This window comes from Bubalus bubalis, chromosome 11 (assembly GCF_019923935.1).
Source record: "Bubalus bubalis isolate 160015118507 breed Murrah chromosome 11, NDDB_SH_1, whole genome shotgun sequence".
Taxonomy (NCBI): Eukaryota; Metazoa; Chordata; class Mammalia; order Artiodactyla; family Bovidae; genus Bubalus; species Bubalus bubalis.
In genome coordinates, this window is record NC_059167.1 from 23,897,188 (window position 1) to 23,918,826 (window position 21,639).

The window sequence follows — 21,639 nt, forward strand, 5'->3', positions numbered from 1 at the left end:
TTGGTTCAGACAGCTGCTTTTTATTGACAAACATGATCGTGGCATTTCAGTCAAAGGTGTCAAGTACATTAATACTCTTGTTACTCAGCATTGTCTATGACTCCAAAAACTTCTTTTTCCAAGAGGGATGAAACAAAAAGCCAGACAGAAATTTGACTTTGGTTCCCAGACATGTTGAAGAAGGATAAACATACATACTATAGAAGCCTTTGTTTATAAGGCTGTTTCTTTTGTATAAAATCAACAAACTAGGGAGGATTCCTGAAGGGCTGGGAAGAAGACAGGGCAGGGAAAACAGCTTGACCCTCTAAACTCAGTAGGAACACAGCTCCATTCCTGCTTACTTTTTCTTTGGGATTTTTTATTTTAACTCTTGACAGCTCTTTTGAAAAAGATAATTGTTCCAACTGTGCAGTGTCCCTGTATAAAAGTTAAGAAAGAAAAAAAGCAAGTCCTTCAGGGACTGGTTAGTAGGAAGCAGTGTCCTACAAAAGTCTAGTCTCTGTCCACCTAGCTCCTGTGTTCTGTACAGGGTAGTTCTGTACAGGGTCCTGTAGATAATATCCTTATTAATAGGATATTATCCTTATTTGGATAGGATAATATCTTATCCAAAAGGATAATATCCTTATTTGCCTTAGAGATACTCAAGATATTACAAAACCAGAGCTGTAACTTCTGCCTTTTACACCAGCCCTGGAAGGGTTATTCAGGATCCTGTGGGACATATGACATGTGACTTATTCGAGGTAGAAATGTCTCAGCTAAATCCCAAATCGTGGGGGAAAGGGAGAAACCAAATTGGGAGGCAGCTATAAAATTGCCAGCCTGGCAAAGTCCAGTTCATTTAAGAGAGGCAGACACTCTGATGTGCTGGCTTTTTCATCATGCTTCTCAGGTTAAAGGGTGAGAGGGGACGCTTACAGCAGCTGAGGTGCTCAGATAAACAAGTCCCAGCTTTGCGGTTTTCGCAGTGTGCCCCCACCACACACTCTGTTGGGGTTAAAGGCTGGGTTCATAGATGCTATTGCTAAACTCATGTCGTTTGTTCAGCACTTTATTGAAAAATGATAAGGCTGCGTTAAGAGCTATGAAATAAAACTCAGTTTCTCCCATGTTGGAAAATCAGAGTATAAATGAACTCTTTCGTCTGTTTTTTTTCCCTGTCAGGGGAGGGCGGAGACAAGACCATCTCTGCACTCAACAGCAGGTCTCACTCGGGGGTGGGGAGATATTGGCATCACCAGGAGGCAAAAGGTGAAAGAAACTTTCAGTCAGGCATCAGATAACACATGTGTGTGCTCTGCCCTCAAACTAATTCCCAGTGCAAGTTCACCAGAAGTCTTAAGCAAATCCAGGCTCACAAGCCTGGAGGGGGGATCTTCTGTGTCTGAGTCATTTTTGGTGGCCTCACAGAGTAGCAAAGAGCAGGATGCATTTGCTTGGTTTTTCAATGAGCAGGGGAATAAGTGATGCCTACCTTCTACAGTAGTAAGCACAGCCTTCACTGAGCCCTGTCGTTAAAATGAGACAAGGAGAAGCCAGGGTAGACCCACCCCTGCCCTTGCTTGTACTCTGTTGCACTGATGGTCCAGTGTGAGGAGACCAGCTTCATTCTTGGGGGACAGCACCTTGTCCTGCAGGGACAGGGGCCGCTGCCCCAGAAGGGCGCCACTGATGCCTTGTGTGTAGCAGGGGAAGGGGAAAGGTGGGTCAACTCCTTTGTCTCCAGCCCTGCTAACACCTCTCCCGTGTGGGAAAGGAAGTCTAGCCTGAGTGAGTTCCAGGCTTTTGTTGAAGTTCAAGTGAATTGGAAATTCTAGTCCTCTCCCGTTCAGGGATGTCAGGAAAACTTCAAGTATAAATCCCTGCGTGAGGACCATAGCCAATATAAAAAATGCTCGTCTCCCTGAGAGAGCAGTGCAGGAAAGCTGACGTACAGCACTGATGCCCTCAGTGACCAGGGGCAGCGGGCAACCCCGCGTCTAGAACCGAACAGCATCCACAGCTCAGTATTTTTGTGTGTGTGCAGGGGGGAAGTGGTTTTTATACTGGGTCTGGATTTTTAAAGGTTGGCCCTGGAACATGATAAGGCACCTGGAGAGTAAAGTGGACACCGAAGTACACATTTCACAGAACAACTGGGGCGGGTTGCAGGGGCTATCAGACCCATCACAGTAGTATCACACCCGAGGATACATGTCTAATCCCAGAGGCACCAGCTGGTGGTGGGGAAAAGGGCAAGAGAAATATTCACAGCAACATTGGCCCCTTGGCAGCACAGGGAACAGAAGCAAAGAACTGTCGTCCATCTAGTTCCCATGGTTGGCAGGCGGCAGCGGGGGTGGAGGGTGGGTTCACAGTTGTGGAGCAGTGGTTCATGTAGCTGGCCAAGATGAAGGTCACCTCTGCAATCTAAGGAGACAACAGAGAAACGAAGGAATGGAACTAGCTTTGGCTTGAATTCTGGCTCGCTCTCTCACTAGCTGTTGCACTGGGTACATAAGCTTCTTGGGCTTTGGTTTGTCTCTTAAATACCCACCCAGGGTGGAAATGTCCAAGCGGGGGATCATTACTGGTGAGGTTCAGACAACCAGTGAAATGGGCATCTGGAGTCCATGGTACCTCCTGAAAACAGGAGGACCAACATTCCGCTCTGGCTGTCTCCAAGCCGGGGCAGGCGGCCTTCCTGGAGGAAGGGACCTGTGTGTCCTCTCCTTGGGCAGGGACAGTATTAAAAGAAGGAGGAGGTTTGTCAAACTCCAGCTTTAGCATTAAAATAACAGGGTTTCCAGCTGCTCAGAAGGGAGCCAGAAACTATAAATCAGAACTTCGGTTTCAGAGTCTCTGGAATTGTTATTTTTGCCAATCAACATTTCTTGTACCGAGTAGGAACAAGGCCCTTAAAGCGAAACAGGTCTTTGGGCCTTCTTCAAAACCCCAGGGAAGGGGAACCTGTGCTGACTGGCCGACTTGTGACAAGTGCTGGGATAGCAGAACCCAAGGCAAGGGGAGAGCGCCTGGAGGAGGAAGCCGCCCTGGGCCTGGGCCTGGGCCTGCTGCACGGACGAGCAGCAAGAGGGCCCCAGCCCAAGCTGCCCAGTGCTGTGGCTGACAGAACAGAAGAAGTAACGTGAGGAGTGCCCCCACCAGCCCCTCTACCTACCAGCCCAGCACCCTCAGGAGTACTGATCAGAGACAAGGCCAAACGTTTTTGTTCGGGGCGGGGCCCTTCTGGGGTATTATCATAACCCCAGTTTCCTTTCTGTGCTCCAAGCCCACCTCATCATATTCGATCAGAGTCAAATGTTGTAGCAGCTTTCAGGCCCACCTTGGGAGCAGCCATCCGGAAGATCAACTTCTCAACGTGGCCTTTCCCAGAGCTCTGGTCTGGAAGGGATCTGATCACAAGCATGAAGTCATCTCGGCAGCCACCGAAGGTCATCACCGAAGAGTAGGGATAGGTGACGTGCAGTTGCTGTGAGAAGCGATCCAGTTAGTTCCTGGGTAGCTTTCCCCCTGCCTCCTGAGCTGGGAGTCTTGTCAGACCAGGAGAAAGAAGTCTGAAGCGGCCACACTTTGGAGAGCTCCATCCAAATGTCTATAGCTGTGTCTAGACTATAGACAGCAGAGCTTGGGGTGGGGGTAGTGGGGGCAGAGCAACCACGGTCACTCAGCTCAGGACTCTGAGTGCAGAGAGGAGCCACCCGGGAGCCAGCCCTCACCCTCCCATACCATAGTGTTGTGGTCCAAGATGCTGACTCCATCCTCATTCACAGCAATCCACACCAGAGCGCTCTCCTTGGAAGACAGCTGTGCAGGCTGGGGGAACAGGAAAATCCCATCAGACCAAGTCACAGCTAGGATTCTGAACCACTAGAGCTTTCTGAAGTAGAAGGCACATCCAGGGATCTGCTAGGCAGTGATTTCCAACTTTTTTCTCCTTTTAGAAAACACAGAAGATGGTATTTGTACAGCATACTGAATAAACAGTCTGCTTGTGGCAGGAGGCGTCTGGCTTGGAGCTCTGGCCGCTTACGAAGTACGCTGAGTGGGGAAGGGTATCCCTTTCTTGCAGTACCCACAGCCTACCCTGCTACAAAACAGAGCAGAGCACACTCTTCCTGCTGCAGAGCAGAGGCCAGCCCTGGCTGTTCCGTCACAGGCATGGAGAACAGGCTGTCTTCTCCTGGCTCTCAGAAACTGAAAGCGTTCCACCCAGTTTCTCCCAGCTCCAGTGCATCCTGCTTCAACCAATTTTCTAGGGATTATTTTTTTTAAAAAATCAGGAAAACAATAATGCAACCTTAAAGGCTTTAGGCCCTACCAGGGAGAAAAGTGACTATTTGGTGGGCAAGTCTTAGAATGACTAATTTTCCCTGCCAGGGCTGCATGAGGGCAATCTGGATCTCCTATCTCTTCTATCCAGAAGCTGGAACAGAGATGGACATGTCTCTTTCATCAGGAGCTTTCCCCAACCTTCCAGGCCAAGAGGGTCCCCATGTTATATGCCTTTATAACACCCCTATACTTTTCCTTCATGGCACTGTGACAACTTGTAAAAAAATTATATATGTATTTAGAGAGAGAGAGAGAATTAGTATTTGATTAATGTGGACCTTCCCTACTAGATAGGAAGCTCCATGAAGGCAAGGACTGTGTCGGATTTGCTTACATCTTGCAACTGCAAACAACCAGCGCAATATCGGAGCTCAACAGTTCTTTGTTGAATGAATGAGTGAATGTCTACTGTCTGATCTGTACCCTCAGTGAACAGGATCACGAGCCAGCATCCAGCACTGATCTCGCATCCACACACTCTGTGATTATGTACAAAGTTCACACGTACCAGATACCCAGTGAAGAAGAGTTCCAGCTGAAATTACTGTTGGCCACCTGGCCTTCGCAGGAGAAATGAACTGCTGCCTGAGTAGTCACATCCCCCGTGGCCACTCCACGTCAGTGGAGGTGTGTTTGTTTAGGTCATGATACTAACCGTCCTTTCAAAGTTCTTTTCAAATGAAAGCACTCTTGAGAGGGACGTCACATCAAGTCTGAACCCTGCTGTGAATTAGTTGACCCTATCTTTTTTTTTTTCCAGGGGTAGGATTGGGAAAGAAGTCAATAAAGGAAAGTTGAGGGTCACCCAGAAATAATCCTGGTCCAAAAGCAATGAGTCACAACTGCTTTGGACCAGGGAAAGCTTGCAGCAGGCAAGAAATGGGTGGAGAGATTGCGACCCCTAGTGGTCGATAGTGTGCAGGCGGGCGCTACAGACTGAACTGGCTCAAACCTGATGGAATCCCTGAGAAACTTAAGGGAGTTCTGATGGTATGGTGGGCTTCCAGATGGGATGGTAACCACTCCTTCCACTGGAAACGCTCACACTCACCTGAGCAGCAAAGAGCTTAGCACCAAAGAGGGGCCATTTCCGGGCCACTGTCAGGTAGATGCGGACGCACTCCGGAGAGGAGCAGCCTTGCAGTGCCGCCCACTTCGTGGTCAGCTGATCTGCCAGGTGCCTGGTTTGGACGGACAGAGAGACAGGGTGCCAAGTTTCTGTCGCAGCTCTGAGGTTTCCCCAACTCTGCAGCCCTCCACACAGTGACTCCTGCAAGACCCTGCAGCCTACCTCAGCTGTTCAGGGGGAGCCCCGTGTCTGTAGCGCCTTGGGTAGAACCTGTCCAGGACCTGCTGGAGGTGATGCTGAGCCTTGGCAGAGGGTGTACCCCCAGGTCCTGGAAGGATGGGCCTCTCCAAGTCCCCGTACTCGACCTGCAATAGAAGCACACGGAGGGACAAGTCAGGAAATCGGGTGTGGATAGGGTGTGGGTGGGGGCCTGCTGAGAGAGGTACAATAAACCGTAATTTCATTCCTTAATTGGTGAGGAGGGAATGGATGGGAAAAAAGCATTTATTGTGACCAGACCCTTTATCTCAAGTTTCACAGACACCAGAGAAAAAAATCTTAGGGTCCAAGAATATTAAAGATTGTCAAGTTCAACGTTCATTTTGGAGCTGAAGTTAAGTGCCTTATCCAAAGACGTAGCTAATCAGTGGCAGACAACACTACAGAAATTCTGGCTTCTAATCGCAAACTATGGGATAGAGGGCGGAAGATGCTACAGATCCTACAGTATAGCAGTGTTCCAAATGTGGCCATGGGAGTCAGATGCTTGACTCAAATTCCAGCTCTGCCATTTACCAGCTTCGAAACCACAATCAGGTTAAACTCTGTTCAGTTTACTCTCCTACAAAGTAAGGATGAGAACTAAATAGGGTAATGCATATAAAACGCTCAGCACAGGGCTCTCTCTGGCATATTCAGTACATGTTTATTAAAGATCAACTGTTATTATTTCCCCTTCTCCAGCACATAAACCCAGACTCTTAGGGGAAACAAGAAGGCATCCCAGATGCCTTTGGCAAGACAGCCTCCTACAGGTAACAGGAAGAAGAGTCAAAGCCTGAATGCCCGTTCCTTTCCCCAGTTCTCACTGCAGCGTTTGACAGCTGGTGAGTACACATTTTACAACATACATTATCTAAGACTCATAGTACAACGCTGTAGGTGCGGCAGGAAGGGATTTTTGCTTTCAGAATACAAAAGAGAACTAAAGCATAGATAAGCAAAGTAAGTTGGCCAAGATCTCATAGCAGTTAGGTGGCTGGATTCAAACAAGCCCCTGGGCTCCACGCTATCAGTGTCTGCAGTGAGGTGCCCTACTAGGTAAGGAGTCAGCAAGGCCACCCTCTCTGGCACCTCAGAACCTGCAGAATCTTCTGTTTTCCCCCATGTGATGCATTCTGCCTGCGAGTTCAAGACGGTCCCCTGGCCCTCCCGATTCCTGAGCAGAGCCTTACCTGAGCCATCAGGGTGGCCATCTCCAGAGCCAGCTCCTTGTTGACAGGAAACCTCCCTGCCACTATCTCTCCATTAGTTTGGCAGGCGAGCAGCAGACGCTCTCGCTCTGTCTCGCCTTTGACTTGACTCCGAAAATACAGCCTACAGGAGACAGAAAGAGAAGCCAGGACTGAACTGGAATCCCGAACGGATGAGGCTGTCTCTGCAGCTGTATATCTTGATTTCCAAAGAAAGAAACTACTCTTTTTATACCATTTGTGAGTCTGTTTTCCACTGCCTCCAGAAAATTTAACCAAGCATGACACAGAGAAGATACAGGGCCACCAGATCTCACAGCAACAGTAGCGTGTGGTTAATTCTGAATTCACCTTTAGACTTACTGGATTAGGTGAGGGGAAGCTGGTACCTGGTGCATGCATGCAAAGTCGCTTTAGTTGTATCTGATTCTTTGCAACCCTATGGACTGTAGCCTGCCAGGCTCCTCTGTCCATGGGATTCTTCAGGCAAGAATACTGGATTTGGTTGCCTTGCCCTCCTCCAGGGGGTCTTCCCAACCCAGGGACTGAACCCGTGGTATCTTGCATTGGCAGGCAGGTTCTTTACCACAGCGCCACCTGGGAAGCCCCTTTTTCACAGTTCATTAGGGAACTGGATGAGTTAAGATTCCAAGAGACTAATGGAAATTATTTGCCTGGAGACATATCTGAGATGAAAATTTCTTACTCAAAGTGATATAAAGTCAGGATGGCTCCTGTATTTCCTGGAATTGGTACAGGAGCAATTTATTCTTTAGCCTTAAATATCCAGGGCTCAAAATCTTCCTCTCTTAAGCTAGCACATGTAGCCACCCGAGGAAGTTGGCTGGTGGTCAGGGGTGTATGTGTGTTGTGTTTGCATGCATGTGTGAGTGTGTAGATACAGTACAGGGACCAAAAGCCTGAGCTGTCCAGGGTCTCACAGAGAACAGCAGAGCCAGCCTGGGCCCCCAGCTAATGACCAGTAGGCAGTGTTATATCAGTGGGCCTATCTGTGAATGACAGGCCTCCAGTGAAAAAGTGAGGAGCTGCACCCCAGCAGCAGCCCTCATGCTCGGTGCCCGCCTCAGCAGCCCTCAGGACCTGTTCTTGTAAATCAGCTTCACAACACGTGTGCCGCCCTCAGACTTTCCGGTGTGCAGCTCCTTCAGGGCTTGTTCCCACTTGGAGATGGCATCACAGATCTGCAAGATGCAAAAGAGCAAAGTCAGAAAAGCTCCCGATTAGGGAAAGAAGGGCCAGTCATGCCTGGACCCAGGCAGAGCAGAATGATCGTTCTCCATCCGGAGGCTGACCTGAGAAGGCTTCATGCTCCCGGGACCCAGGGTGCCAGTGACTTCCTTACAGACAGAGGTGGAGCTCTGCGTGCAGTGTGGGCAGCAAACTGTGGAACACTGCCCCCCACTGCCTTAACATCTGAGGCCACCTCCCATGGTGGCCCCAGTCAAAAAACATGGCCCCTTATCACCAGCTCCACTTTGCTTCCACCAGCCGCCATTCTCCTCTTCAACAAGTATTACCAGAGGCCTCCTATGTAACAAAGCCTCACAGACGCCAGGCTTTTCCAAAGAAGGTACATGGCATAGTTTTTCCAGGCAATGGTAAAAGACTATAGAAGCCTTTGTCCTGTCACCATAGAGAAAGCAGACACTGAAGCCAAACCCTCATCCTTATCAACTGCTCCAGCACATTCCCACCAACAGCCAGCATGCCCTGCAGCTCTAACCCCAGACCCTAATGCAACACAGGGCTTGAATCCCACTCAAAGTCCATGCAGAGGTACCATAAGGATCTACCTCTTTATGATGGAACCTGTAAGCACAGTGGGCCTTGGCAGTTGAGGTAAGAGTGAGTGGCCAGCAACACAACATCTGCTGGGTCCAGCATACAGTTGTCTGTCTGTGCGTGTGTGTATGGAACTGGCAGGGGGCTCTGCCCAGGTCAGGCTGATGCTGATAAGCGCCTCCCTGTCCTTCCAACACTGAGCTGAGAGGCAGCTTTTCCCCTGGAAGCTGAAAAGCCTCTCGAGGGAGGGAGGGATGTGGAAATCTCTCCAGAGACAAGGGCAGAGACAACTCTATCTGTATGGGCTCATTTTAGGATGGCACAGAAATGCTGGCCTGGGGGAATGCCTTGGGCTAGTCTCCAACAGGTTGGGAACACAAAATCCTGAAGGCCAAGGTGGCGCAGCAGGGACTCAGTTGGCTTGGGGGTGGGGCCATCACCTTGACGCTCCCCTGCAGGCAGTGTTCCAGGTCCCTGCCAGCAGGGTCGTCCGTGAATAGGGCAAAGCCTGAATGGGAGGACTTCCTCATGCCCGTCTCCTGGTTTAGCCGCTGGAGGAACTCGTCCACGGTGGAGGAGCCGTCAAAACCCACCACCTGCCGGGAGAGAGGCCAGTGGAGGGGTCAGGGCCCAGGAGGTGGAAAGGCGTGACTGAAAGAAGCAAGTGAAGTGAAAGTCGCTTAGTTGTGTCCGACTCTTCGCAGCCCCATGGACTGTAGTCCACCAGGCTCCTCTGTTCATGGAATTTTCCAGGCAAGGATGCTGGAGTGGGTTGCCATTTCCTTCTCCAGGGGATTTTCCCAACCCAGGGATCAAACCTAAGTCTCCTACATTGCAGGCTGAGCTACCAGGAGTCTGAAAGGGCGATTGCAAAGGCCAAAGGAAGCTGGTTTCCATGTGGAGTGGTGAGTGCCTAGGGGAGGGGCCTGCCCACAGTGAACTGCAGTCCCACGTGCTATAAATGCTTCTGGGGGGCCCTTTCCCAGGCCACCCTCTTGGTCAGTGTCTCAGCTTCCCTGTTCGTGCACTGGGTTCAAAAGATCCACCTCCCAGGCCCCGAACACTGAAGCACTTCTGAGATTCCAGCCCCTTCCTCCGTCCACACTGGCGCAAATGGCCCCGCTCGCCCTCTAAACCCCAGGCCTGTGCTTCAGCTGGTCTTCCTATTATGATCTGCTGGGCCTATGGAGGCTCAGCACCCTCTGGCCCAAAAGTGTTCTCCTCTGGGTCAGTGACATGAGAAGACTCAGCTCAGGGATCGTGGCAGCCTGGTCACCTGGTAGGTCCCATTGGCGAAGTGCACAGGGATGCTGAAGGGCAGGGAGTGGTGGAAGGGGTTCCGCAACAGGATGGACACCACCTCCATGCGCGACGGCCTGGCCTCCCGCTCCCCAGTCTGCAGCGTCCGCTCCACCGCCCGCTGGCAGTACGTGGCGTACTGACCAGTTTCGTTTCTAAAAAGACAGGTGAAGGGAAAAAGGAACCCTGGGGAATCCACTCACTCCCGGCTCCCTACCGACACATAACCTGTAGGACTGAACCTGCAGCTGGGAGGCTGTGATAGGAGCCCCAAAGACGGGTCTGGGGTGTTACTTTGTCTTTCGGGGTCTATTTGCTGCAGGCTGCTGGCATGGCTATTTTCTGCAGGAGCCCAAAACCATGGCAACAGAGAATGAAAATATGGGGGTGTGGGGGCACTGTAGCTTCACATGAAAGCCCCCACAAAATACCCATGCCTACGTGGACTGGCATGTAGAGGAGCCCAGAGTGCCCAGATCGCCATGTGCCTATCAGTGTATGTGCCGATGGGCAAAGTCTCCACGGCCACCACACAAATCCCAGGGAGCAGGGGCGATCTGATTCATCCTGGTCTCCCTCAGCATCCCTCTCGATCACGCCTGTCAGTAACGCCAGAGGGGCGCTATCTCACCTGGGATCCGCATGGCGCTGGAGCTGCTGCTTGACATACCAGAGGAAGTGGTGCTGAGGCAGGAAGAGGGGGGCGCACAGAGCCAGGAGCTGCCAGCACTGAGTGGGGAAGGAAGTGCAGGGTGAGTGCTGGGTCTGCACGCCACCGCCCTCACGGTCCTGAGCTGCAGAGCCTTCAGCAGCCCCTCCAAACCACAGCCCCCAACCTCCTGTGGGCACCGGGAGGGCCAGCTTGGCCAGGCTCCATCCAAAACTGCAGTCAGGCAATCTGTGTGTGGACATCCAGGAGGGGCACAGAGAAGACAGCGGGACAGCTTTGTGCCCCGAGGCTGCCTGCTGGCCGCCAGGCTCGGAGGATATGTGCCCAGTCACCTCCTTCCACTTTTCCCACCTCCTGGGCAGCCCTGGCCCACGGCTGTTCTGCCCCAGGGACGCCCACCTGCATGAGGGAGTACTTCTGTGGTGGGCGGCAGCTGGTCTGCTTCATGAGTTGGCAGTAGATCTCGCTCTGTAGCTCGGGGTGAACCAGGCAGACCTGCAGTGCCGTCTGCGCCAGAGACACGTGGTAGTCCACCGAGGCGGCTTCCACGGGCACGTTGATGAAGAGCTGGCAGGACTGCAGGGAGATGACGGCAGGCTCGGGCGGTTCCTTGACGACTGTCCTCTGTGGCTGGGACAGACTGGCCTGTCCCCCCTCAACCCCGAGAGCTCAAGGGAGGCCCCGGTTCACTGCAGACAGCGCTTTCTCAGAGGGAGCATCATTACTGCTTGAGAATATCTATGCTTTCTGAGATGGCTACTTTGGGAGAGGATCTTTCCTTCTTTAAATATTCCCGTTACATAAACAAGACATATTCATTTTTTAAAAAGATAGAATATTCAGAGGGGAACAAAGAACATCCAAAATAGGCCAGAACCTCTCAGGTCCAGAAGCAACAGAAACCTGCCCCTTCCCACTGTGCACTCCAGGAGGACGGCAGCTCTTCATTTCAAGGGCCCAGGGGTGACATCCCAGAGCTTCCAGTATCTTCCCCATAAAGGACACGGTGGGAACCCTGAGGGACTGTCTCCCATCCTCTTCAGATCCCTCCGTAAGCTACCGCCTAAACTGCCTGGGTCTCCATCACCACAGCGAGCAGAACTGCTCTGGCCAGAGCCGAGATGCAGGGCAAGGGTGCCAACTGCCAGTCTGTGGGCCTGGGCTCAGCTCCCACTTTACCTTGAAGAGCTTGACAGCTTCCGTCTGCAGGGCCTCGGAGGGCAGGGTGGTGAGGGAGGTGTACAGCCCGTCTTTGCTGTAGCACAGCATGGGGTGCCTCCAGAGGGGGGAGTCTGCCCGGAGCACAGCACCAGAGAGCAGCGGCAGTCAGAAGTGTGCAGGGAACGCGCCCCCCCCCACCCCCACCCCCACTCTGATCTGCAGGGAAGACAGGGCTTTCAGTCTGGACACACGGGTTGTGCTGCGTTTACACCCACAGAGCGTGGGCTGGGCAGGTGTGCGCTGCATTTATTCAGCACACTCAGAAGCACAGCTTACAGGAAGGCTGCTTTGCTCATGGGGCTGCAGTAGGAGTGAGTGTGCAAGGCGTGGGCATCTGTAAGTGTGTGTGTGTGTGCGCGCGTGTGTGCAAGGGAGGCCCCCTCATCGCAGCGTCAGGTCTGGATAGAGGAATGTGTATCAGCCTGGAACAAACAAGCCCTGAAGCAGCAGTGGAGCAGTGTGTGTGCTGGGAGCCCTTAGGTCCTTAGGGTCCTGAGAATCAGCAGCAAAATACAGACTTCTAAATGCCCCAGGCTCAAGTCAGCCTGATCCTAACTTCATTTATTAACCACCTCTAACTACAGATTAACCAGCCACCTTCTTTCCTCAACCCTCTGTCTGGCCAGCAAAGTTGCAGGGAACAAAGTAAAACATTGACCAAGTGTCTGCTCCCCAGACAACTCCCCCAGATACTGAGTGGTCTCCCCAGTATCCTCACCAGAAACAAGGCCCTGGAGCATGGGACACGAATGCCCTTCTGTGGCTCAGATGCTTTCCAAACAGCTTCAGGGCACCGTCGTGCTTTCTTGGGGTTCCCAACCACCAATTACTCAGCCACTGCCCTCCAACCCAGCAGTGACGGCCACCCTTGCCTTACCTGGGTCTCCTTCACCATCCATCAGCTTTCCAATGAGCTGCTCATAGGCAGTGCCCACCTTGGCACTGCTACCACCTGCAGCCACCGTGAGGTGGTAAAGCCACGTATCCTGGAAGAGGACAGAAAGCCAGCTGATGGGGCTGGGCTGGGAGAGAATGGAGGCAGGACCTCCAAGGGAGCTTCCCTGAAGGGGCCAAGTCCAGGGTGATGCTCAGCCTGCTTGGTTGGCACAAGCTGAGGCCACTGGTCTCTAAGAGGAAAGTCTTGGGATTGAATGAATATGAACCTAAGTTCCTAAGCTTGTGGTCCCCTCCATCTCATGGCCCCAGTGAAGAGATGTTGGTCGCTGGGAATGAACCCAGAACAAGGAATATTCCCAATCAGGAAATACGAGTTGCCAACATGTCTAGGAGGAAAATAAATTTGAATTTTTGGAATCTCAGGGAAGAAGGAAGGAAGATGAGAATCAAAGGTTTGAGCTTTGCCACAGAGGCCCAGCCCCTCCCTCACCTTTTCATGCTTGGTGCCAATGAGGAGGTAGGTGGGGCTGTGCTCCGGGGGGTGGATCACCAGCGTGTAGTGGGAGGACAGCAACTGCCGGGTTCCTCCAGCCTCATAGTCCTCGTCTGAGTCACAGGATCGGTCTACTTCCTCTATGCGCGAGTCCCGCACAGGCAGACGGCCCAGGGGTCGCTGCAGACAGGAGCCTTGCATGAATGGGAGGGCTGGCAGGGATGGAGGAATCTCCTCTCTCTGAACCTCGGGGCTTATAGGGCTGGGGATCAAGGAGGTGGATGGATGACAGGATGGGGAAGGGGAGACAGGCCTGGAGGAGCACAGACACGCCACACAAAAACAACCTGTGGGCCTTGCACACTGGTCACACACTCAAAAGAGGGCCACTAGCTTTGTACTGGTTATAGGGTTTGGGGTGGGGCCTTCCATCAGGACACGGAGCCACAGGAATGCGGAGTGGGGGAAGCTATTGGGAGGCCAGGAAGTACCTTGTCCTCATGGCTTCGATAGTAGTAGAAGGTTCTCCCAACAAGAGCACACCAGACCAGCTTGGAGTGGCCATGCTTGACCTGCAGGTCAGAAGTGAGCCAGCATTATCAGAATCAGATGACCCCAGAAGTAAATCTGGGACTGGCAAAGAGAAGCCACGAGGAGACAGATCTCAAAACCCCTGGTTCAACTCAGACCCTTAGGTCAATTCCAGGTCAAACTCAGATGCTACCCAGATTCTCGACTAATGGAACCAGCCCTTTCACAGCAAGGGTCCATGGCCACGACACCCCCATTCACCCTCATATGAACTGCCATTAAAAGGTCAACCTGGCCAACCAGATGTCCTGTCCCAGGAATATGACCACAAGAAGAACTTGCTAGTCAGCAAGGACTAGAGTTGGGAGGGCAGGGCCACCGTGGGCTGAAGCCCTTGGGCAAATGTAATCATGAAGTATAAAAACACTGCACCCGAGCAGAGGAGAGGGCTGTGAACCCAGACTGAACAGGAAGGCAGAGGGAGCACCCCAAGCATGGAGCTTCTCACGTATCACTCCTGACAGTGTCCTGGCCTAGTTACTGTGCTTCCCTGTTAACCTCCCTCCCTGGGGGTCAACAAGTGCTTCTCAGCTCCCTGCAACCAGAAAGGCCCTAATTAAAATGTCTTTAGGGATTTCCCTGGTGGCCCAGTGGTTAAGACTCTGAGCTTCCGCTACAGAGGGCACTGGGGTTGATCCCTGGTCAGGGAATTAGGATCTTGCATGCCAAGTGGCACGGCTTAAAAAAAAAAAAAATCAAAAAACATCTTTAGGGCAGCCTGAGATATTATGAATCTTTGGCCACGCCTGCCTCACTGAGGTCACAGCTTCCCTCTATTCATACTGAGCTGTGGTGGGTACAAAGCAGCAGTGGGGGCAACTTCTAATGACCTCAAAATGGGTCCAAGACATTCGTTTCCCCCCCTCTGACTTGAGAACAGCTGTTGCTCTAACAACGTTGATCCCTATTTTTCCAGAGAGTCATTCACCATCACCTTATGTGGCTCAGACCACAGGTAACCAATGTGAGGAACCCTCTGCAGAAAGCTGTGTCAGGAGGGGACCCGCCACCCCCAGGACTCACTCGTGGCTCCCCTGACTCTCAGGAGGCCCACATGCCTCCCCCATCCCCCCACCCATACCTTGGTCAGCCAGCCCTTCACGGTGGGCTTGGTGCCCCCCTGAGGCACGGCTGGAGGCCCAATGGCCTGGACCTTCAGCAGGCTCTGCAGGACACGGATCCACTCCTCCAGCAGGCTGGGCGAGTCAGCCGTCAGGTAGTAGGTCTTCTTCTCAGAGATGAGCTGGGGGGTGAGGGGGTGGGGAGAGGAGGATGGAAAAACGGGCCCGGCTATGAGGTGGCACAGAACTCTGGCCCACCGGGCCTTCCTTCTTGTCTTCCTCTTCTCCATATCTCTCCCACTTCACTCCATCTCACATCCTGCCTCCTCTTCCTTCCTCAAACCCACAAATGAGGAGCGACGCAAATGTCAGTGTCATGTCTTCCATACACGCTCATCTTGCCCCATCTTTGTTTTCATGGGAGCCACATCCTAACCCAGCACCTCTTCTATCTAAAACACCAACTGCCAGGACCATGCTCACCTGGAATGTCTGTGCACCTTCCCCTCGAACAATCTGGCAACGGGAGTTTAGTTCCACTTGGCCTTGCGGTTTCCGGATGACATCACTCTGTAAAGAAAGGAAGGAGGGGAAAGAGGTTGGAGCCTTCCCAGAGCACACCGTTTCCCCTCCGATCTTATTCCAGGTCACAAAGGGGAAAGGGACTCCCAAGCGTTCCTGGGCTGCGGTATGACGGGTAACTTGTTCTGGATCTTGGTTCTAAGTAAATGGAGCAATGATTAGAGACATGGGTCCTGCTGATCCAGGCCTCAAAAGTATAGCTTGGACCTTTTTAAAAATTGGGTAAGAAGCCACTACGTCATTCCTGAGCTCTAAGCCCTTAAATTCCTTCTACTCTATATTTTATAGCAAGTGTCATCAACAGGCGGCCTGTATGTCACCAGTACCCTTTCCAGACATTATTAATCAATCAGAGCATGCCTACTCATTGAGTGGTACAGGCCCAGAATCCTTAACATGGTGCTCAAGGCATGCACTAACAATCAACTGGAGTTGCACAAGAGACAGGCCTTTTCACCTTCTTTAAAACATTAACATTGAAAAAAATTTTTAAATAAAAAAAACATTAACATTGGTTCTCCAGGGAGATCCTGCCAAACTAGGTCCCAGGATCCTGCTGCTGCTGCTAAATCACTTCAGTCGTGTCCAACTCTGTGCGACCCCATAGACGGCAGCCCATGAGGCTTCCCCGTCCCTGGGATTCTCCAGACAAGAACACTGGAGTGGGTTGCCATTTCCTTCTCCAGTGCATGAAAGCGAAAAGTGAAAGCGAAGTCGCTCAGTCGTGTCCGACTCTTAGCGACCCCATGGGCCACAGCCTACCAGGCTCCTCCATCCATGGGATTTTCCAGGCAAGAGTACTGGAGTGGGGTGCCATTGCCTTCTCCTAGGTCCCAGGATCCTAAGGCTCCCTAATTCCAAACAGCGTTAGAAGGAGATGGAGGAGGAAACAAGCCTCCCTGTTAGCCCAGATCACATGAGGGCAGCCTAGGAATAGCTCATTTACAGGACCAGGCATAAGAAGAACTCAGCTTCCGAAGGAAAAAGAAATCACCAAGCCAAGCGGTCTAGAAGTGCCCTTGACTGCTCAGGACTTGATTTCACTCCTGGTCCCATGTGGGGCTCAGAGCCTTAGGAACCTGCCCAGGCTGCCTCTTCCACCTGCCAGACCTTCGCCCTCTGCCCGGCTTCCAGTTCCTCATGCAGTTCTGGGGCTGGGGTGGGTACTTTTGCCTACTGTCCAGGGAAGGAAGGTCTCACCGGAGACTTGTAGTACATGATCTGTCCCTGTCTCAGCACAAACCAGCGCCTCTTCCACGTCTTCACCCGGCTCCCCATTTTCAGCAAGTAGCCCGACTTCTCCAGTGACTCCTGCAGGAGTGGAGGGGTGCAGAGCAAGAAGGGGAAAAATCACTGGGGTTCCTGGACATTACACAGGCCAAAAGGGCCCAGCAGAATCACTGCTTTGTCATCAATTAAAACAAATTACTGAGTATCTACTGTGTGTGTCAGACATGACTTAGCGACTACAGCAACAACGTGTGTTTTCAGGGAACTGCCCGGCTAAGGGTGCAGAGAGAAGTCATAAAGCATGGGTGGTCCCGCTGGCAGGGGGAGACAACACATGACCGTGAGGAGGTGGTGGATCAGGGGCTGTACAAGCGAGAGGCTGGCCAGGGGAGGCTTCCAGCAGGAGCCATACCTGAACCAGCCTTGAAAGGAAATCAGCCTTTCCTTCGAGATGAGCCCAGAGGAGGAAGGAGGCCATTCCAGGCAGCAAGGAACAGTGAGAGAAGAGTTTGGGGAACATGAGCTGAGTGGGGAAGGAGAGTCTGTGGAGGGGGAGGGAAAGACAAGACAGGGCAGCACAGGGGTGTGGAGCAAGGGCTGGGGAATGAGCCACCTGGATTCACTGCCGGCTCTGGAGCACAACAGCACACCTGAGCCTCAGGCTTCTCATCCGCGAGGTGGGGTAATAAGCCTGAGATGACTGTGAGGACAAATGAGACACAGCATGCAAAGCCCTGAGCATGGTGCCCGGCACAGTAAGAACTCAATAAATACATTGTTAGCGCTCAGCATCCCCGGGTCAGCGTGGCGCTAAAGAGGCAACATGTGTAAACTCCTCCTGCCCCACTGGGCCCCCTGGGCCATAACGATGGGGTCTGAGTGCACCTGACCTCCTAACTGCATACCCCCTGCCCACTCCCCGAGGCCTCACATCATCAGTGGCAGCCCCCAGGCCCCGCTGTCCCTTCGCCAGTCCCAGGGACCCCACAGCTGCTGCCTGGGCCTCGTACTGGCGGTCCGCTCCCACCCAGCCCTGCCTTGGCTCCGTGGGGTGGGAGCAGAGCTCCCAGCTCACCCCGCCTGGGCCCAGCCCATCAGTGGAATAGGATGAGGTGCGCTGCAGTTTGTGCTCAGGCTCAGAGTAGTCACTGTCCAAGGAGCAGGCATCCGGGGGAATGGCGTAGTCACCCTCGGAGCTCAGTGAGGACATGGAGACGCCTGTCCAAGGGAAGAGGAGTCCAGGCATGGGTCCATACCCTCCCGGCTAGCCCAGCCTGGGAACTGCAGGGCCGTCCTCACCCACCAGGGACCCCCAAGTAGGACCGCCCATGGGAGGAGAGGAGGGGCCCGTCATTGTTTCATACCCCTCCCACCCTCCTCCTCCCTACCTCTCTTGATGGCTCGGGGGCTGCCCAGTCCACTGGTCTTCCTGGACTCAGAGCAGGGGAGTGAAGTTCGGAAGCTAGCCTGGGAGCTGCAGTCATCATCGGACCCAGAGGACTCGTCCACAAAGGGCACCGTGCTGATCTGCGTGGCTTTCTGCAAGACAGGCCCCCTCCCCACTGCAGCTCCTGCTGCAAAGCAAGCCCCGCCCACCTGCACTTTCACTCCAGCTCCATGTGCCCCGGTGTGGCCAACACAGCCTGTCTAGCGCATGGGGACGCCTCCACCCAGCTGGAACACCCAAAACACAACTATCCCCTCCCGACCTGATCACCTTACCCCTGCATCCTCACCTCCATGCTTCTCTCTCCCCCACACACCACGTGGTCCCCAGGGGAGCTGCCCACTGGGGCTGAACAGCTGGCCGCTGGGACCCTTGCTCCCTGCCACTAGTGGGCCAGAAAACCACACCACCGGCCAAGGGTGAGACTGGAGCTTTAAAAGTGGGTGGGGATGACAAATCGAGATCATGGTAAAAATTTTAAAAGACCAATTACTTCAATGTTGGGGAAACTGTGTGGAAAAGGATACTCTCTATAGTGTGATAAAATCTTTTTAGAAGGTTATTTGGCACTACCTGTCAAAATTTAAAACATACATATTATCTACCCATAAATTCCACCTCTAGAACTAGGTCCTTATGTATATATAAGTGCACAGAGAAGTATTTGCAACGTGATGTTCATCACAACATTGATTTTAGAGATAGAGATGACCCACACTGTGAATCAGGGGAGGACAAGTTAAAGTCGTTATGGGGCATCTATACCAGGGATACTGGACAGCCCTAAAAAGGGAGGCAGAGCTGTGCTGCCTGTGGAGGCGGGGCAGGAAGACCTGACACATGGCTGGGTGCAAAAGCAACGGGCAGACTGACATGCATGACGTCATCCTGTGTGTGTGTACACGTAAGAGAGGGACAGAACATTTGTAAATGCATCAGAGGGCATTACAGAATAAACACCAAACCATCAGTGATAGTCGCCTCTAGGGTCAGGAATAAGGGAAAAGCAATGTAAGAGGAAATTTCACTTTGGGCTTTTTATCCTTCTACAAACAAGTTTTACAAAGTATTACTGTTATGATTTCAAAAAACAGTAACAAAAGCAGATCAAAAAGTATATGAAAACATCATGTTGTAGCAATATCTGATTTTTGTTAAAAAAAAAAAAAATATATATATATATACACGGAGAGAGAGGGACTTCCCTGATGGTCCAGTGGTTAAGAATCCATCTTACAATGCAGGTGACATGAGTTTGATCCCTGGTCAGGGAACTAAGATTCCACGTGCTGTGGAGCAACTAAGAGTCTACGTGCCACAGTGAAAGATGCCACACGATGCAGTAAAGAGTCCATGTGCTGTAACTAAGACCCGAGGCAGCCAAATAAATAAATGTTTTTTAAAAATGTAGAAAAGTTATGGGAGTATATATGGGAATACATGTTTGAACACATAAAAAATTCAGGATGGAACCCCACTGGTCTCTGGGACAGACATGTGAAAACATGAGAAGAGGTGGAGCAGGCATTGGTTTAACCTCTAACTTTTTACTTTGCCCTCCATCATAATCTTTCACATTTTTGTAAATGTAGAATTTTTCTAATAAAAACCTAATAAAGATATTGCTATGCACCAGGAACTCATATAGTGTTGTAGGTCAATTATACTTCAAAAACAAAGAAACTCATAGAAAAAGAGATCAGACTTGTGGTTCCTCAAGTGGGGGAATTGGATGAAGATGTGTAGCATAATAGTTTGACTTACATACATCACGAAATGGCTTAATAAGCCATTTGGAAATAAGTCAATTTGAAGTATAATTGACCTACAACACTATATAAGTTCCTGGTGCACAGCAATATCTTTATTAGGTTTTTATTACCTCAATAAAATTGGAAGAAAAATTAAAAATAGATTTTAAAAAATCTAATAAAGATAAATAAAATGATATATGGTGTGTGTGTGGGGGGGGGGGGGCGGTAGTGGAGCGGGCACTGAGCTGCCTGCCTAGAGTTGCATGTGTGTTCAGAGGCCTGACCCTAGAGCTCCACTCCAGCCACTGGCTGCAGATACCGGTGGTGGTCAGGAGGTGAAGGGAGGGCCTTTCTGGAGGAGGACAATCCCTCCTCCAACAGCGGCTTCTTACCCCCTTCAGGGCTGTGTAGACAGGCACGGTGACGTTCTTGTAGACAAGGCCAGAGAATGGCCCAGGTGATGCCAGAGCGGGAGGGCTTGAAGCTGAAGGGGCAGGAGAGAGGAATGAGATTCACTCCGGTGACATAACCCAGGAAGGGGTGGGAGGGAGGCAGAGACCTGAGCGGCGCCAGGAGGAGAGAGATCTGCATAGACAGCATTCCCTGAAACAAACAGCACTCTGGACAGACCAGAAAGACCGGGTGACAGATACCAGGACGAGGGACTCTTGCCAAGGTGAGTTACACGCCATGTGACTACGCGGCGCTCGCATCACTGTGGGGCCGCTGTGGCGGGTGACTCCGGAGCCACACACAGCAAGGGGTGGTGGCTCCTTCAGCCCACAGTCCTCGCGCTGCGGCAGGGAAGGCCAGCGCAGGTGGACGGCTGCTGGAGGCCCCGCCTCCAAAACCCCTTCCATCTCTGTAATTGGCTACAACTCTGTTCACGCCCGCTCCCACCCTACACTGGATGAGCAGAGCCCTGCAGCTTCCTTCTCCCTCCAAGGGAGCCCTGGCCACGTGATTTCACGTGAACCTCACCTGTTGTGGGAAGGAATGGGCTGCAGGTGACCTGGCCTGGGTGTAGCTCAGAGTCCTCTCCTCCGCGCATGCCCACCCTGCCCGCCACAGGAGCCACTTGGGACTCACCGCAGCAGGTGGCATTACTTCTGACAGGCACTTCAGACAGCCGCATGCCGGACGTGGCCACAGCGTAGATCCGGCTCTCCTGGAACAGGGCGGTGGCAGGGGGTCAAGGCCCATGCACCCCACCCACCTCTGTGCCCATCCCGGCCCTTGGCTTTGGAGGCCGGCAGACCTGGGTCCACATTCACGCTTAGCCTCCAAGGGTAGGGGTGGGGGGATGTGGGGGCAAGTGAACACCATTTCTGGACCTCATTTTCCTCGGCTTTAAATGTGGGCTTCCCTGGTGACTCAGTTAGTAAAGAATCTGACTGCAATGCAAGAGACCCAGGTTCGATCCCTGGGTCAGGAAGACTTCCTGGAGAAGGAAATGGCAACCCACTCCAGTATTCTTGCCTGGGAAATCCTATGGACAGAGGAGCCTGGCGGGCTATGGTCCATGGGGGTCACAAGAGTTGGACACGATTTAGTGACTAAAACCAACCAACCAAAATGGGCGTAATAAATAATACCTTTCAGGCTGTTGTGACAATTGAATGAAATTATTAACAAAAACATCTAACGCCTAGAACACAGCCAGTGCTCATCAGGCGATATTTATTCCCTCCCTCGCTGCGGCCCTTCCC

General features: G+C 52.1%; 1 protein-coding gene across 4 annotated transcripts in view; it reads right to left on the reverse strand.

The window, feature by feature from the left end:
• Window positions 1-21,639, reverse strand: part of PLEKHH1 (pleckstrin homology, MyTH4 and FERM domain containing H1) — a 57,478-nt gene continuing 35,839 nt past the window's right edge. For all 4 annotated transcript variants that reach the window (XM_025295306.3, XM_025295307.3, XM_006056180.4 and 1 more), the window contains exons 8-29: window positions 21,020-21,098; window positions 20,323-20,414; window positions 18,118-18,268; window positions 17,805-17,947; window positions 16,700-16,810; window positions 15,401-15,487; window positions 14,938-15,099; window positions 13,757-13,837; window positions 13,263-13,445; window positions 12,753-12,861; window positions 11,834-11,946; window positions 11,054-11,230; window positions 10,616-10,713; window positions 9,962-10,139; window positions 9,126-9,281; window positions 7,984-8,084; window positions 6,865-7,006; window positions 5,633-5,775; window positions 5,393-5,522; window positions 3,736-3,822; window positions 3,332-3,478; window positions 1-2,415 (exon numbers count right to left, since the gene is read on the reverse strand). In XM_025295306.3, the coding sequence (XP_025151091.3) occupies window positions 2,254-2,415; window positions 3,332-3,478; window positions 3,736-3,822; window positions 5,393-5,522; window positions 5,633-5,775; window positions 6,865-7,006; window positions 7,984-8,084; window positions 9,126-9,281; window positions 9,962-10,139; window positions 10,616-10,713; window positions 11,054-11,230; window positions 11,834-11,946; window positions 12,753-12,861; window positions 13,263-13,445; window positions 13,757-13,837; window positions 14,938-15,099; window positions 15,401-15,487; window positions 16,700-16,810; window positions 17,805-17,947; window positions 18,118-18,268; window positions 20,323-20,414; window positions 21,020-21,098 (2,832 nt within the window). In that variant the 3' untranslated portion in view covers window positions 1-2,253. The remainder of the gene's footprint in view (window positions 2,416-3,331; window positions 3,479-3,735; window positions 3,823-5,392; window positions 5,523-5,632; window positions 5,776-6,864; window positions 7,007-7,983; window positions 8,085-9,125; window positions 9,282-9,961; window positions 10,140-10,615; window positions 10,714-11,053; window positions 11,231-11,833; window positions 11,947-12,752; window positions 12,862-13,262; window positions 13,446-13,756; window positions 13,838-14,937; window positions 15,100-15,400; window positions 15,488-16,699; window positions 16,811-17,804; window positions 17,948-18,117; window positions 18,269-20,322; window positions 20,415-21,019; window positions 21,099-21,639) is intronic.